This window comes from Tamandua tetradactyla, chromosome 20, assembly GCF_023851605.1.
Source record: "Tamandua tetradactyla isolate mTamTet1 chromosome 20, mTamTet1.pri, whole genome shotgun sequence".
Classification (NCBI taxonomy): domain Eukaryota; kingdom Metazoa; phylum Chordata; class Mammalia; order Pilosa; family Myrmecophagidae; genus Tamandua; species Tamandua tetradactyla.
In genome coordinates this window covers 52,433,365-52,449,006 of record NC_135346.1, presented here as the reverse complement: position 1 = coordinate 52,449,006, position 15,642 = coordinate 52,433,365, and the positions used below count along the sequence as shown (strand labels likewise).

The 15,642-nt window shown below is 35.3% G+C and overlaps 1 protein-coding gene across 4 annotated transcripts in view; it reads right to left on the bottom strand.

Annotated features, from left to right (window-relative positions):
• The window catches only part of RANBP17 (RAN binding protein 17), a 365,039-nt gene that overhangs the window by 89,883 nt on the left and 259,514 nt on the right, over positions 1 to 15,642 (bottom strand). For all 4 annotated transcript variants that reach the window (XM_077137636.1, XM_077137634.1, XM_077137637.1 and 1 more), the window contains exons 20-22: positions 11,722 to 11,810; positions 4,124 to 4,231; positions 1,016 to 1,098 (exon numbers count right to left, since the gene is read on the bottom strand). In XM_077137636.1, coding sequence (XP_076993751.1) covers positions 1,016 to 1,098; positions 4,124 to 4,231; positions 11,722 to 11,810 — 280 coding nt within the window. The remainder of the gene's footprint in view (positions 1 to 1,015; positions 1,099 to 4,123; positions 4,232 to 11,721; positions 11,811 to 15,642) is intronic.

Sequence of the window (15,642 nt, the reverse complement as noted above, 5' to 3'; positions counted from 1 at the left end):
CAAACAGATACAAAAGTTGTGGTGACGTTCTTGCTGGTACAGATGAAAATAAAACAGTGTAAGTTTTCTATTTTAAATAGATACTTTCTGTAGTCTCCATATACTTACAATCGCAAACTCTACAAATCAAATGTGCAATGAAAACTAAGCATTTTTTAACCGAGCCCTACAATGCACAGACATGAGCCCCAGAATGTTGTCTCGAACTGGAGTAAAAACAATTTAAACATCTATTTTTCTTCTTTTTAGCAAAGTAATAGTTTTATGGCTGTTCCTACACACACACACACACACACACACACACACACACAAACACACACACACACACAAACACACACACACAAAAAGTTAAAATAAAGAAACCTCACAAAATTTTGTAAAATCAATTGCCAGGTATTCAAAAATATATTTGAGAATCAAGGAATTTTTGAGACCAAACATACTTAAGAGTTAGCTGCTGATCTGAGAAAGAGAGAACAGACAAACAAAAAAGAAGAGAACAAAGAAAAAGAGAACACAAAGAAACATCTCTCAGGAAAAAGCACATTGCTCACAGCGCAACTCATAGCCATCGTTCAGGGTGTGTCAAACCAGATTACAGAGGATTCTTATCCCCTGTTCCCGTTCCCTTGTCACACAAAAGTCTCAGAGAGTTGAGAATTTCATTGATGAAGCTGTTAGAATTGGCAAGTATTAAGGATTATGGCAGAGCTAAGGCCCAAACTGCTAACCAAGTTCTAAATTAGAACCAAGTTCTAAAAGAAAGCAAACTACCTGATGTAACTGAGCAATTCTGAATATGCTGTAACTTTTAAATATTCTATCTAGTGTACTCTTTTTGCCTGTTGACACTGTGGTTTTTGCCAAAAGAAATTCATCAAGTTCGTCAGGCATGATTTGTAGTCAAAGGCATGCTTTTACTTCTGATGTCATTATGATAGTAACCTGAATTTTTGCACTTGTAATACCCACTTCATAAATTCATACAGATGTGAAAATTCAAAAGGATACTCACCATAAGTACAAATCATCTTACTAGCTTCTCTGAAGAGAAGAATTCCATTTGGAGATGATACATCAAAATTCAAACGCTGCGATCTAAGAAATATAGCAAAAAAATGAGACTACTTGTTCAGATGAAGAAGCCAAATACAGGTTTAAAACACTGAGCAGTTTCATTTATTACGTTTATTACAGTACCGTTGCCCCATTTTAAAAATGCCATTCCATTTAACAAGTGTGGATAAAATATAAGCTAATTTTCTCACTATCAAGATACTAGGAAAATTAAGAGGAGTCATTTTCATTTATTTGTTGATTCAAAGAGCTCATTCCTTGTCTGACACAACTCCTGTCAAAACTCATTCAGACATCCCACCTTTCAAATTTTGTCAGTTTGCCTCCTTTGAATCTTTCCTACTGAATTATGATGACAGAAAGTTTAGAAAGCTCTGTATACATGACTCATTTGATTTTTTTCTTACCTATAATTTCAAAGTAACAACAACCATAACCACCACCTACCACCATTATTTAATAGATCATTTGGTATTTGCCAGGTACTTTATATATATTATCACATTTATTCCTCAAAACAAACTTATGAGGTAAGTGTCCATTCTTTCCATTTTACAGAAGTGAAGGTTTAGAGAAGTCAGTACTTATCCAAGGTCACATAGTTAATAAGTAGAGGAGCCAGGATTCAAACACAGGTCTATCAGATCCACACTTGAGCTCCTTTTAGAATACCATGCTGCCTTCGGCCAAAAAATTATGACCATATATTGTCTTATTAAAAAAATTGAAGCAATTAATTATAAATAGGAAGGCAAGGTATTGCATTTACAATGCATAAAGACTCATCAATATCTATTATTAGATGAGAAAGTTTTTTTTTTTCCTTTTAAAGTTATTCTAATAAGCACACCTCAGAATTGCCTTTTTGGGAGCCATTATCACCTAGAGAGATTGCTTTTAATTTTTTTGGTTACTACTGCCCTTGAGAAACTGATGGAAGCTTTTATACCCTTCATATAAAAGTACATATACAAAGAAATATTTGCAGTCAATTTCAGAGTGCTGACAGATCGCAGGGATCCCTGACCAGGAGAAGTTTGTTTATCTTTTAGCTGAAATGTACACAAAGCGGTTGTTAACACAATAATCATAATAAAAATGAAGTGTGTATATGTATGTTTATATAAATGCTTGGATATAGCTAATATATGAATAAGAACTCACATATTCGTTCCATATGTATTTGCGATCTCCTATAGTGCCTATTATATATTTTAAAACAAATTCTAAAGTGACATAGGAAATTCAGATCTCTCTTTTACTATACACATGCATAGAGAACCATGTGATAGTTTAAGCATATTTTAAACACATTAAATTACATTGCATACTGCAATTTCCACTGCAAATAGCTCAAGTAAAGAGAAACAAATCTCAGAAGCATTCTGAGAACAATTCTACTTCCCTGGTTCCTTACAGGGAGGAGAACAGTATGAAGAAGATAAAGGATTGATTGATATGCCATTCTGACCGAAGGTATGCTTTTAAAATATCACCTGGGCTTTAATTGGTCTGATATGCTTTGTTGTTGTGCTTTCAAGAAACAATGGCATATTTTTAAAAGGGTTAGCAAAATATATGGAAGTAGGTTATAGTGAAGAAACACCAAAAAGCAAAGAGATATGTTAAAGTCCTGTTTGCCATGGAACAGAATGAATTGTTGTTTCTCCATGTTTTTTCCAAATGCTTTAGAATTGAGTAAAATAATAACATACTAGAAATATTATTACAAATATCTGATTGTTGGCATATAATTCCTAATTAAAGAAAGGAAATGCATATATATATATATATGTATATGTGTCACATTAAATTCTAGAGAAATATAGAAAAGATATTTTCAGAGGTAACAGATTTTCATGAGGTAGTTCTTAGGACAATTGTGTTAAATATGAATTATCTGCCTATTGCAGATGTAAAATACTTTACAATACATAGTGCAAGGATTTTTCCTTTAATATTAAATATTAACATATCAGTAGTATATAATATCAATTATTTCGTGGAAAAAGTTTCTAACACAAAACATATAGCTATGCTTCCTTTAATATTTAACACACCTATGAGAATAGTTTCTAAAAAACTAACAACTTTTAAAAGAAAGATACTTACATTTCTTTATTTGCCAGGTGGTTCTCCCTCTTGTTTTAGAGTAAAAATTTAAAAGTATTTCTGTGAGAAACTCAGTATCAGAGAAAAAATTAAGCTGAAACCTATACTTGTTCCCTGTCTGAATATCTCCCTTCTAACGCACAGTTTACAAGGAGGAATTGATGAAAATGGATGGCTGTGTGAAAGGTAATTTGGTGCTAAGCCACATTCACAATGACATATTTTAAAGAGGTAAAACCAAGGAGCTTATTATGGTTTTTTTCTTTTAGCTACATCTTTGTTAATGTTTATATGAAGAATATATGAATCTCTGCTGGTCTATGAAAACTATGAAGTCAACTAGGCAATTTCTGAGAAGTGCTATGGTTGTTATTTAAATGAAAAATTTGAGTGCATAAACTATCCAAATACATGAATCTTGGCACAGATGAAGAGGCATCAATTAGAATCAAAGAAAGAAAGGTCAATCATTAGGGCTCCTGGGACAGACAACTTATAGCCATGAATTGTTCTGGGTCTGGTCTGTTTCCCTATCCATAAAATGTAGCATCTCAACTCAGAGACCTCTGAATTTCTTACCAGGTTTTAAATTCTACAGAATTGTAATTAAATGGTGAAATATTTGAATATAGAGTATTTTAAATAATGGTGGTAGTAGCTTTCAATTTTTTTCAGCTCTCAAAAATTATCTATCTATCTATCTATCTATCTATCTATCTATCTATCTATCTATCTATCTAAGTATGCTATACCTCTTTCTCTCAAAAGGTCTAAACCTTTTATCTCTGTAATTCAATTACTTTTATTAATCAATTTTTGGGTCCTGGGTTCTTGCTTAGGCCTTGAATATACATATAATAGGCAGGAGAATCTGACCTTAGGCGACTTCTGTCAATAGCAGATTGTGTTTTCACTCCCCTATCACACTGCTTACCTGTTTTGCATCAGTTCTGCCATTAGCTTTAAGATGGGAGTTGTACATACTGGCTCTCCATACCATCGCTCAATAGCCCTTTGAAGAATGGGAAGGTATGTTGGGTACCTTTTATAAAGCCTGTTAAGGAATTTAAGGGCCCAAAGAAATATTGTTTCTGAAAATTAGTGCCACTTATATAGGGAAAAATGGAATCTGTGTGTGTGCTACGTTTACTGCACGAGGGCAACTTTATAAATTGTTCCCCATAACCTCCCTAATCTGTTATTTTGGGGGATGTGTGTGCAAATGTTTTGCTGTTATTTGCAACACCCCATACATTATATTGCTTTATTCTTGGCATACTATCTATAAATAAAAGACACTTCTAAAGTATAATATAAGAAACATATGTAAACATTTATGTTTAATACTGTAGGAAAGGAAAATCAATTAGTTGATGAGGATAAAAACATATTTGAACTGTCATCATCAGGGTTTCTTAGGCACTAAAACACTTAGAAAAGCTTTTTTTTTTTTACATGGGCAGGCACCGGGAAACGAACCCGGGTCCTCGGGCATGGCAGGCAAGCGTTCTTACCTGCTGAGCCACCGTGGCCTGCTTTTACCTCCCAGCTTCAAAATTATCTACATTCTTTCCTTTTTTTTTTTAAGTTGTTGACTTGCTCTGCTTGGTCCCTTGTAGCTTCAAGGAATATCTGGAATGTTAATTGAAAGAGAAGCTTTGAATAATTTTTAATCTATCCAAGGTCAGTGTCACTAAAAGGCAGTTACCATGTGTATCCAAGGAGAAATTCTCAAAAATTTTCATCAGTATCTAGGAGTGTGTACATCTGATAAGTATATGCCAAGACTGTCAGAATCTAGAAAACTCTGATTCAGCTCTATCAGCTCTTTAACCTCCACCTTGCCAAATGGATACAGAAATAGAGGATTAAAGCCTAAACTTTATGTAGCAGAAAATCTCTTACTCTGTCACTGCCTTCATTTCCCTCGTGTTTTTTTCCCCAACCCCAAGTATCTCTTTTCTGATGTTTTTCCAATGTATTTGTCTTTTTATTTCACGTGAAGGTGAACTAAATTACTTAATGGTGTTCCTTTTCTCTAGTGGTATGGTCAAGGAACTGCATAGTAAGAAAGGTGACAATGGCTTCCTTTGCTGCTCTTAGAATAAACTTCAAATTCCTTAGCCTGGCATACATGACCCTTTAAGATCTGACCCTGCCTAATTCTGGCTTCATCTCTTAAGTACTTCTGCTCTATCTAAGATTCAGCCATTCAAAATCCCCTGCAATGCCAATTCTCTCTGATCTTCACTCCTCTATATGCTGCTTCTTTTGCCTGGTACATTCCTTACTATCTTTCGACACCTAGTCCAAGTTTTACCTCCCCTGGGATACTTTATATAGTCAAAAGTCATGAGTACCTTCCTAATTTATGCTTAATGACCACTTTGTCTACATCTCTCTTATAACACACAGTATTAGGGTTGGGTGCTGGTGTTATCTGCCTACCCCCTTAGACAGTATGTTTCTAAAAGCCAGAGAACTGTGCTTCCCTACCATCTCTCTGCTCCTTCCTTCAGATTCCAACACAGATATAAAGATGTCAGTTATTCCAGAAACTCTTTACTGACATCCTCTTCTCTCACAACCTCACCCCGACCCCTGGATTGGGGAAGAGGTAGTTAGATGTTTAAATCTAGCATGTGGGTACCCTGTGTTAGCATCTGTCTATCTCTCCCCTTTACATTGCAATCTTTTTGGGGGCAGGAACTAGGTAGTTTATTATGGCACAAAGTAGATACTCAATAAATATTTGTGCTGTAAACCTGCCAACCCAAAAATGAAGTATAGCATAATTGATTTGAACTATCTATGCAATTTTTTTTCTTTTAACATGGGCAGGCACCAGGAATCGAACCCAGGTCTCCGGCATAATATACAATTCTTTTTAATTGCACATTTCATTTTGAACCATCAAGAAATAATTCATATAAGATGTAATGGAATTAAGCCCCCTAAAGGCTTAAGAGCAATATGCCCCTCAAAAGTTCCAAAAGTAAAATATTTTCCCCTAGAGATATCATGTTAAGGCTGAATTTGTAGACACTGAAACAATTATTTATCAAGTATTTATTGAGGGCCCAGTCTATAAAAAGCACTGTTTTAATTTCTCTGGACATGCCAATGAATAAAACATTAAAATATCCTTGCCCTGGGAGAACTTATATTCTAATAAGACAGAAACAAACAAAATAAGCACATAATATGTTAAAAAATACTAAAGAAAAATAAAGCAGAGAAAGAAGATAAGGAGTGAGTGTATGTGTGTATGGGGTTTTAGTGGGTGGAAAATGGAAAAAGTAATACTAATGAACTTGACTGACTCAATTTTAGCTATTAGACTAGAAAAATCTGTTATTTTTGATAGATGGTAGATACTATGCTCTACATACCATGCTAGGGTTGGGAATCCAGAGATAAGTAGGATGTAGCTTTTAGTCTTGGGGTGGGGGTGGGTGGGCGGGGAGGGTTCATGCTATAGTCAGGATGGCATATACACAATAGGGATACTCTATTGTGTACCAAAATTCAAAGGTAGTTCCAGAAGAGTACAGGCGAGAAAACAGTCCACCAAGAGACCTCCTGAGCACAATCCAGTGATCACTAGTGGAAAAGCATCTGGAAGACTTATCAGAAAACCAAGAAGACCTAAATCTCAGAATCTAAGAATAATAGGCAGACACAAGCCACTTTGCAAGGCGTTCTAGAAAGCATTAGAGACGTCATATTTTCAGTGCTCACTGCATTCACTATGGGATAAGGCCGGGGGATATGAGGGGATGCTCCCTGTTCTTTGTGGAATGAAAGTAGTGCCAATTCTAATATGCTTCTGACAGAGGTGACTGCCACAGAGAAAATGAGTGATTATTGGAAAGCAGAGTAGAGGTCTACTAAGCAGGAAGGTTAAAAGGGCTTCAGAGTGAATGCCAGACGCAGATTACAGGGTGGGAATCAGAACCAACTCTAGGAGTTTAATTTTCCAGTGGCCTTGTGCATATATATATAAAAGAGTGGGGGCCCTTAGGAAGAAAAGGCACAGTCTGTTTACTTTTACTGACATTTTCTCAATGAATTCCTAAGGTCCACATCAGAGAAATTAAAAATCAAAGGAATTAATGATATGACATTGTCTTACAAGATAATAATATATGAAAAATTGAGAAACATCAAGTTTGCTTCCTGACAACTGCCAGCTGGTCAGCTACCATCCAATCACCCATCCATCCATCATCCATCCACCCAGTAGTTATCTTTATTTACTATGTGCTGGACCTCAAGAAAACAGAAATGAGTACAACATAATTCTTTTCCTCTGGGAGTTTACATAAAGAAACCCGTAATAGACTAGAAGGCAACAGAAATACTTCTGTTAAAACTGTTTGGAGATAGGGATGTGAGGATGTTTCCAGCACAGAAAAAGTCTGCCAACTCAGAGCTTATTTTAAAAGTTCTCCATGAAGGGGCACACATCCACCTTAGTTTATGAGGGCACCCACTGCTGGAAAGCCTCTATCCTCCTTCGCTCAGCAAATGCCAACCCATTTTTCAACATCCAGCTCAACTTTCACTTTCCCCGGGAGAACAGCTTTCCCTATTTTGTCACCAAACCAATCAACCCCCAAATCTCCTCCTCATATATGTTCCATTTGCATGCATCTTTGTTATAACACACTGATAGTTGTTTATTAGTTATCTGTATATACCCTAGATTGCGAGCTTCTAAAGAGCAATCTGTTTTATTCATTCCTACATTCCTAATGCCTGGTACAGAGAAGACACTTGAAAAATGTGTGGTGACCAGTGATTTTTAAGTTCACTTTCTCCCCTATTTGTCCAACATGATACTGCCAATTATGCTCTTCTTGAAATGCAATTCTGATGTTGTTAGTCACTCAGTTGCTTTATACTACCTAAGGAATAAGGGTGTAAATTCCTTGGCCTGATAGTCAAAGGTCCCAGACACTCGACATTTCCACCTATGAAATAACTAGTTTCTGTAATGGTACATCATCTTCTCCACTCCTTCCCTTTCTAAACTTGGTGCTTGGGTCAACTTTGAAAACCTATCAATCTTCCTATTTCCATACAGTCCAATCCTACTTACTTGGTAAGATCCAGGACAGTATCTTCACCTTGTCAGAGCCTTCCCTGATTCACCACCTAACTCAATCACTCTCTTGTTCTTATTTTTACCATGGTACTTATCACTTCTGTGTTTTATCACAGTCATCTATGTAGGTATCTGATTCAAACTATAAACTCATTTTGGGGTAGAATTTGTGTCCTAATAATCTACATCCCTCATGACACCTGGCACAGTCCTTAGCCCAATATGCTGAATTAGTGAGCAAAGGGGATTCCTTTGCCTCATATTATATTAGAAAATGAACTCTACAATGGTGGAGTATTTACTTTGTGCTAGACACTGCTCAGTCGTTTGCATATGTCAGCCCACTTACTTCTTACAACAATCTATGAGCTAGATATTATTAGCCTTGTTTATGGAAGAGAAAACTGTGATTTTGAAACACTAAGTAACCTACCCAAGACCCCACAGGTTGTTAAGTGATAATACCAGGACTAGAATATAAGAGCGTCCCGGAGCAAATTTTGTGCTTTTCTATATACCTCATTGTCTTGCCTTGTCTTAATATAAAGTGTTTATGCATGTGATATGGCCCTCAGTATACAGTACTGGTAGCCTGACTAAAAGACAGTGGGCTCAAAGCTGACATTATGAGAATTAAGAGACTGAGGGTGAGGAAAAAAAAAGTTATATACATTGCTTTATTTTTTTTCAACTTCTCTCTGGATTTTTGATACTTCAATCTAAGTATGATCTGGGAAAAGTCTAAACAGGCAATTAAATGCACTGTAAGGTAGGTGCTTTCTTACTGTGGCGTTCTCACAATAGGGGCAAAGACATGTATCAGTGATCCTCCTCCAGTTCTCTGGGAGTAAGAAAAATTTATCACGATGGTTTCTCTGTAGTTTCAGGCAATGTAGTTTTGGAAGGATGGACTGATAAGCAATGTAGTTTGTGTAGCAGTTAATGCAGTCAGTGTTTATAAAAATGTTTCGAATTAAATACCTAACCACTAAAATAGCATTTTATCAAATAATTGCCATAAATATAATGCATTTTGACTTTAAGATGATGTGCTCTTATAGGATGTTTCCTCTGCATGCTAAGGACAGTATAACAAATTAAAGAACACACATTCATATGAATAAAAGGTAAATAAACTTTCCCCAGCAGTAATGTGCGAATCATCACTGACGGTTTGACATATCAATATTTCAGGAAGAATAAATGACTTTCATATCCACGTTTTTTTTTTTAGCATATACTTATTCATTTTTGCATTACTAGAATATTTTGGGAAGAATCTGTACTTTATCACCTGAAACTGCTTAAAGTATTTCAAAACATTTTAATAAAGCTTTTTGAATTATCAGATAATGTAACTTTTAAACAAATTTTACTATTATTATAAATATTTGCTCTTTATCCTTTGCCCAAAGGAAAACTATAAATCTTGTCTCAACTGAATGAACACCATTTATCATATTCATTTTGTTGTCAATACAATTATGAAAAGCCTTTGGCCTTTTCCCAAGGAAGCTGATTTGCTACTGAAACTCAATTATTATAAGCATGGCTAGTACCAAACTATCCTGATTGGCAATCTACCACAGCTTCCTGCACAACTGACACTTCGCCCTCAGCCCCAGACCCTAATAACATCAACATCTATGGTCAAATGAAGGAAACAATGGTTTGCAGTTCAAAACAAAACATTAAGTCCCAAGGTTCTCCGTTTGCTATTTTCTGCCATCTGCTGGACACAAGTTTCATTTCAGAAGGGTGCCCAAAAGAAAAGAACCAAGTGAGGAAATGGAAAACAGACTTAACTAAAAGATTAAATTACAATATCTTCTCTAAATTTCAAGCAGTATCAATTATGGCAGATATTTCTATTCCTTGAAACCCAGGGGAAAAGTTTTGACTTTGACTTGGTTAAAATTGTAGAAAAGGAAAACTGCTGAACATCCTAGAGTTCTAGGTTGGTTTCAAAATCACCATCAATTCCAAACACTAGATTGTTATGATTTTTTCAAATAAATGAAAGGTTTCACTTTGGATGCAAGACAGCCACTATTTATGTTTAGAGAAATAAAAGGGCCATATGTAATTCCAATTTATCCTTCTTAGTTGAAAGAACTGTCTGACTTCTCATGTTAAAACTTATCTCTGTACATGTGTGTATTGTAGGTTGATATAAAGATATGTATGATTCCTCAAAAAATGTGGAAAAATTCTTATCTCTAATCTTTTTATGGGATAGTAGTCTGATGAAGTAGGTCTTAATAGCAACTAAAAATATGTCAATCAATCAAATGAATATTTTAAAATATTTTTAATATGTAGAGTTTTCCCTGAAACATGTTCAGAGTCCCTGTTAGTTTGTGTTTGGCCATAACTGTGGTATCAATAGTTGAAGGTTACCTTTAAGAAGTTTCATTTGCAAATTAATTTACAAAAGAAGTTTGGATAGGAAAGATTTGAACAGAGCACCTGAGAAACAGTGTGATTTAAAAGACAAATTAGTTTTCAGACTACAGAATTTTTCTTATGTGCTCTGATGGTTTCATGTCTAAAAGGCATGAAACCATTATATTACACTCATATGACTCACATAAAGTGTAATTCCTATTAGGATTGATGATGATTCCCACAATAATAACAATTAAAGCAATATTAATAATTTCTATTTAAGACCACTGACTATGTGCCAGACATTATACAAGTGCATGATCTAGTTTAATAGTCACAATAACCCATGATACTGGATTGCCTCGCTCTTTAGATGAGGAAACTGAGACTCAGAGAGGTGAAGTGACTTGCCCAGTTTTTCACAGTAATTGGAGAGCTGGGATGTCAAGCCTGGGCTGTCGGACATGAAAGGTCATGCTCTTTTCAGTCTTAAATGATGAGACATTTCCATGTAGAATGTTTAATTTTTTAGTGTACTAAATCTTGGCAAAACTAAATTAAAATTTTGTACCAAATGAAAAATCCTGACCATTTATTTTCCTTTTTCCATGTCCCTTAATATTTTCATCCTGGTGAAAAAAGTAGAGCATGATGAGTTGAGCCCCAAAGAGAAAAAGTGACCTTCACAGCCCTCCGAATTGAGAAAATGCCAAATGGCAGAATTCACTGATTCTGAGTTGAAGATGTTACACAGATATCCCTGCAATCCCAACATAAACAATCATTTGGGGATGTGATTTTTAAGTTGTCAATATTTAATGGCACCGAAAAAGTGACCTCTCTGGACTGGGTCTCCAAATGCTGTGCTCAGTTATCTGCACTGCTGCCTCTGTGCTGTAATTTTTAGCTGATTACACATTAGTTCATTTAGCTTTGTTTCCTCTTCCCTACTGTGCCATACTATTAAACGAAAGCGAGGGGCCTGGCATCCCTCTGTGCACAGAGCTGGTATTGTCACAGTGTAATAAGGATACATCCAGTCAAACAGCATGGTGTAGCTGGTCTTTGTGTTCACTGCAAAGGCAATCCCTCGAAGATCTCTTGCCAGCCCGATCAACATACGCTGTCAGTGGGAAAGAGACACAGTAATTGATTTTCACGTTAGTGCAGAGCAGATGGAGTAATAATCAGGCAATAATGACCACATATCTGATTTTGATTCATTAGGTAAAATGTCTCGCTCAGATCCCTTTCTATAGAAAACCCTTAGTCTCTTTAAACAAACACCATCAAATCTGCTGACCAGCTCTTACTTCACTGCTTATAAATTGAGCTAAGTCATAATACCAGTAGTTTGGGAACATTTAGATTCCTAATATACTTTATTTCTGAATAATGCCAAATTAGGAAAAAAAAAGACCTGGATTGGTAATTCCACAAAACATAAATGCACACAGTCTAGACATTATTTAATAATCGCAAATCTTAACCACATCGGCTTACATGAAATGAGTACCACTGTGCAATTTCGAGTCTATCTTGCAAATATATTGGCATTTAAAGACCCCTAAAACATCCTTAATAACTTAGGACAAAATAAAACTGACCAGGTGACCTATGGTACTAAGACAAACCCAGAATGGTAGCTGCATTCTCCAAGCAAGGAAGAGATGCAGGGAAATAGCTCTATTTTAATGTTAGAAGAATTGAATTTGAATTCCAGCTCTATTTCTTAATTTTAAGACTTAAGGCAAGGCATTTTATCAGTTTCAATTTTCTCACACATAAAAGAGGTGAATAAAGTCTCTTTCACAGAGATGCTATGAGGAATAAATAAATTTATGTAAAAATGTCTAGCACATACTATGTGTTCCATAAGTATTTACTTTTAGAGAAAAAACAAACAAACCCTTGAATCTTGAATGAAAAAAATCCGACTTGTAGGCTGGACTCTTAATTGAGCTGTCCTTAGGATGAAGCTTGGGAAGAGAAAAAGGAAACCCAGGAACAGATGCCAGAATGTCAGAACAAAGCGCACAAATAAACATAATTGCAAAACAAGGGGATGGGATAATTGAGATATGCAACTGTGATTTCTGAAGCTATGTTTCAGTGGAAACATTCTGTCAGAAAAAGGTCTCTGAACTTTTCTCTATACTAGATTTTCTCTTTCCTCACATTTGGGTAATAAACAGAAACCATTTTAGGAAGGAGTTTACTTATGATTATCATTATGGAGGAAGTGAATTCTGACCCTCATCTTAACATTTCAAAGTAGCAAATAATAGTTTAACTATCAGAAGTATTTGGAATGTCTCATGTCTCATCTAAAACGTGAGTCAGTATAACTGGATGTTTGTTTGTAAGAATATTCAGTTTCTACATTGCCTAACAAGACAATGAAGGTTATCTGAATTTTTGTATCGAACAACTGTGAATCTCTGTTTCTGCTTCTTTAAATGATTTATTTTCTTCTCTCATAATCTTAACTGTCCTTGTTTTTCTAAAACTGGCTAGTCTTCTTGCAGTTCTTGCTTTTTTTTTTTTTTTTTTAAACATTTTGCCTTTTACATAATGTATTTCCACCATCTGAAACTTGTTTCCTTCCTTACCAGCTTTTCACATTCCTTACAGTCTTCAGAACAAAATACATTTTCTAAGAACTCTTCTTGGAACAATTCTATTCTTATACTGACTTTTGCAGTCTTTCTATTAAAACAGCTTTTTTGGTTCTATTTTTATTAAGTACTTACAGGTCACTCTTCAAATAATCTTAAGCTTTCACATAGATATAAGGTACCCCCAATTCAATGGTAAATAAGTCAATAGGATCCATGAGTTTTACTTTCTTTGTGCGTAGTACAAAGGGTTCTTAATAAAACATTATTTTGGTCTATTTTCACTACATTAAAAAGATTAATTTTTATTTTATTACAAATTTTTCCTTCCTTAAAAGATGACAAGTTAAAAGAACTGCTCCAATTGACAGGGAATCTATAGGGTTTTTTTTGAAGCAGTAAAACGCAGTTATGAAATCATACCCATATTTTATTTTAGAAAATGCTATCACAGAACAGAAGAAAGATAAAACAATTTAATAATCAAATATGTGCTTTAAATAGAGTCAGATGAGCTGGAGGATGTAGTCTTAATGTAAGAAAAAGATTTCTTATGCTCCGATAATACCTCTTATTTCTAAGCAGCAGTGAGTACTGTAAGATTTACAATGAAACACACAGAACACTAAGAGGCTACTTTCTTGAAAGGTGAAATATACCAAGTTCTGGCAGCAGACAGGATAATTGTTAACTAGGAGCTCAACCAGACTACTAAACAACGCAAGAGAGAGAGAGAGGTGATCTGACTAAAATTTAGGGTAGGAGGAGCCACAATTTACCATCTCATTTAAAATCACAAAAAGAAGTATATTTCAAGTTGCCTTTCTCTTCTTCTATACTACAGTTGGTTGACATTTGATTGATTTGAAAAGTGAGAGGTACCTATATATTTAGTGAGGCTGTTGTGGGGACTGGGGTAGGTTCTGGGGTATATAACCCTAAGGATTCCTTTTTGGATAGTTCAAGGAGAAACTGCTGAGTGCTTCAGTCCACTGTATGGTGAACAGTTGTCTGAGTGCCAAGTGTGAGACGGATGGGCTGGGAAACAGCTGAAATGCAGCTCCTTCCACCCTGACCCCCAAAACAGGGTTTCTAATGGAAAGTCTGACAGACCCTTTACTGTAGTGGCACTACTGGGGGCAGCTATAATATTATCCTCATAATTCTACTATATAATAACAACAAAGAAAAAGAAGGTTAAGGGTCATTGTGCTTTGTCTTTAGAATTAAGATGGCTGTCTTCATCCTTACAGCATACTCTTAATTCTGGAGACACATCTTAATAACCTCTAAATAGTTCCAACAAAAGAGCCGTGTCAGAGGAATGAGCAGGCCCCAAGGTGTTTCAACTGGAGTGTTTTCATCCGCCTTTATTGCTCTATCCCTCTCCAGAATTAAGGCAATAACCTGTGATAAATTATTCAGGAACTGCTACAGGGATCAAAGCAAAATCATTCTGTTAAAGTGCTGTTTGCAACATTTGGCACTTAGTGCGAAAACTTTTAATGTGCGCATGCTGAAAATCAAGGATTTTAAATAATTTAACATTGTGGAGTTTTTACGAAGGGACTAAAGATAGCAGGTTCCTATTTAACTGCTCCTCTTCCTCCGAGAAGTTTTCATTCATTTTCCTTAATATGGATGACGTCATAACCAAATCCAAAATGATGCATGAGTCAGGAGAGTATTGGATTTTATTTTACTATGGATACAATTTTAGGAGGGAAAAAAAAACATTTTTGAAATAATGCTCTAGAGTCAGGATGTCACAACATTTTCTTTCTTTTCCCCTTTACTTTGTAGAGAAAAACCCAAGACAAAAACTCAATCTCCTCTTCAATTTTATTAGGACTAAGTAAAACAAAACAAAACAACAAAGCTATAAATTTAAGAGTTTTGCAGCATTTCCTCCTCTCACAACCATATTTCAATTTGGCAACAGAGGTCCTTAATGTTTATGTTCAACCTGAAGTCTGCATCTGAAAAATATCTATAAATAGGGAGTTAGAAAATCCTGGTAAGGATTGCAAATTAAATGAATTTGGCAGTCCTGCGGCATTTTCATAGAGATATTTTAACAGCATCACCTCCTGTGGATTGGAATACTAAATACTTTATTGAAGAACAAAACAGAACTGTTTCTATCTCTAGTACTTGCAAAATGAAGTACCTGAAAGCACTTTTGAATGTATTATTTATTCATCATGATAGAAAAATAGCCTTAACCTAATAAATTACATTTAAAAGCATTTAGTGCAAAAGTTTTGTTTATGATAAAGCAACAGATTTAGTTCTTTATCGGTAGCTTAAAGCACCAAGTTTTCTTTATACAAATTA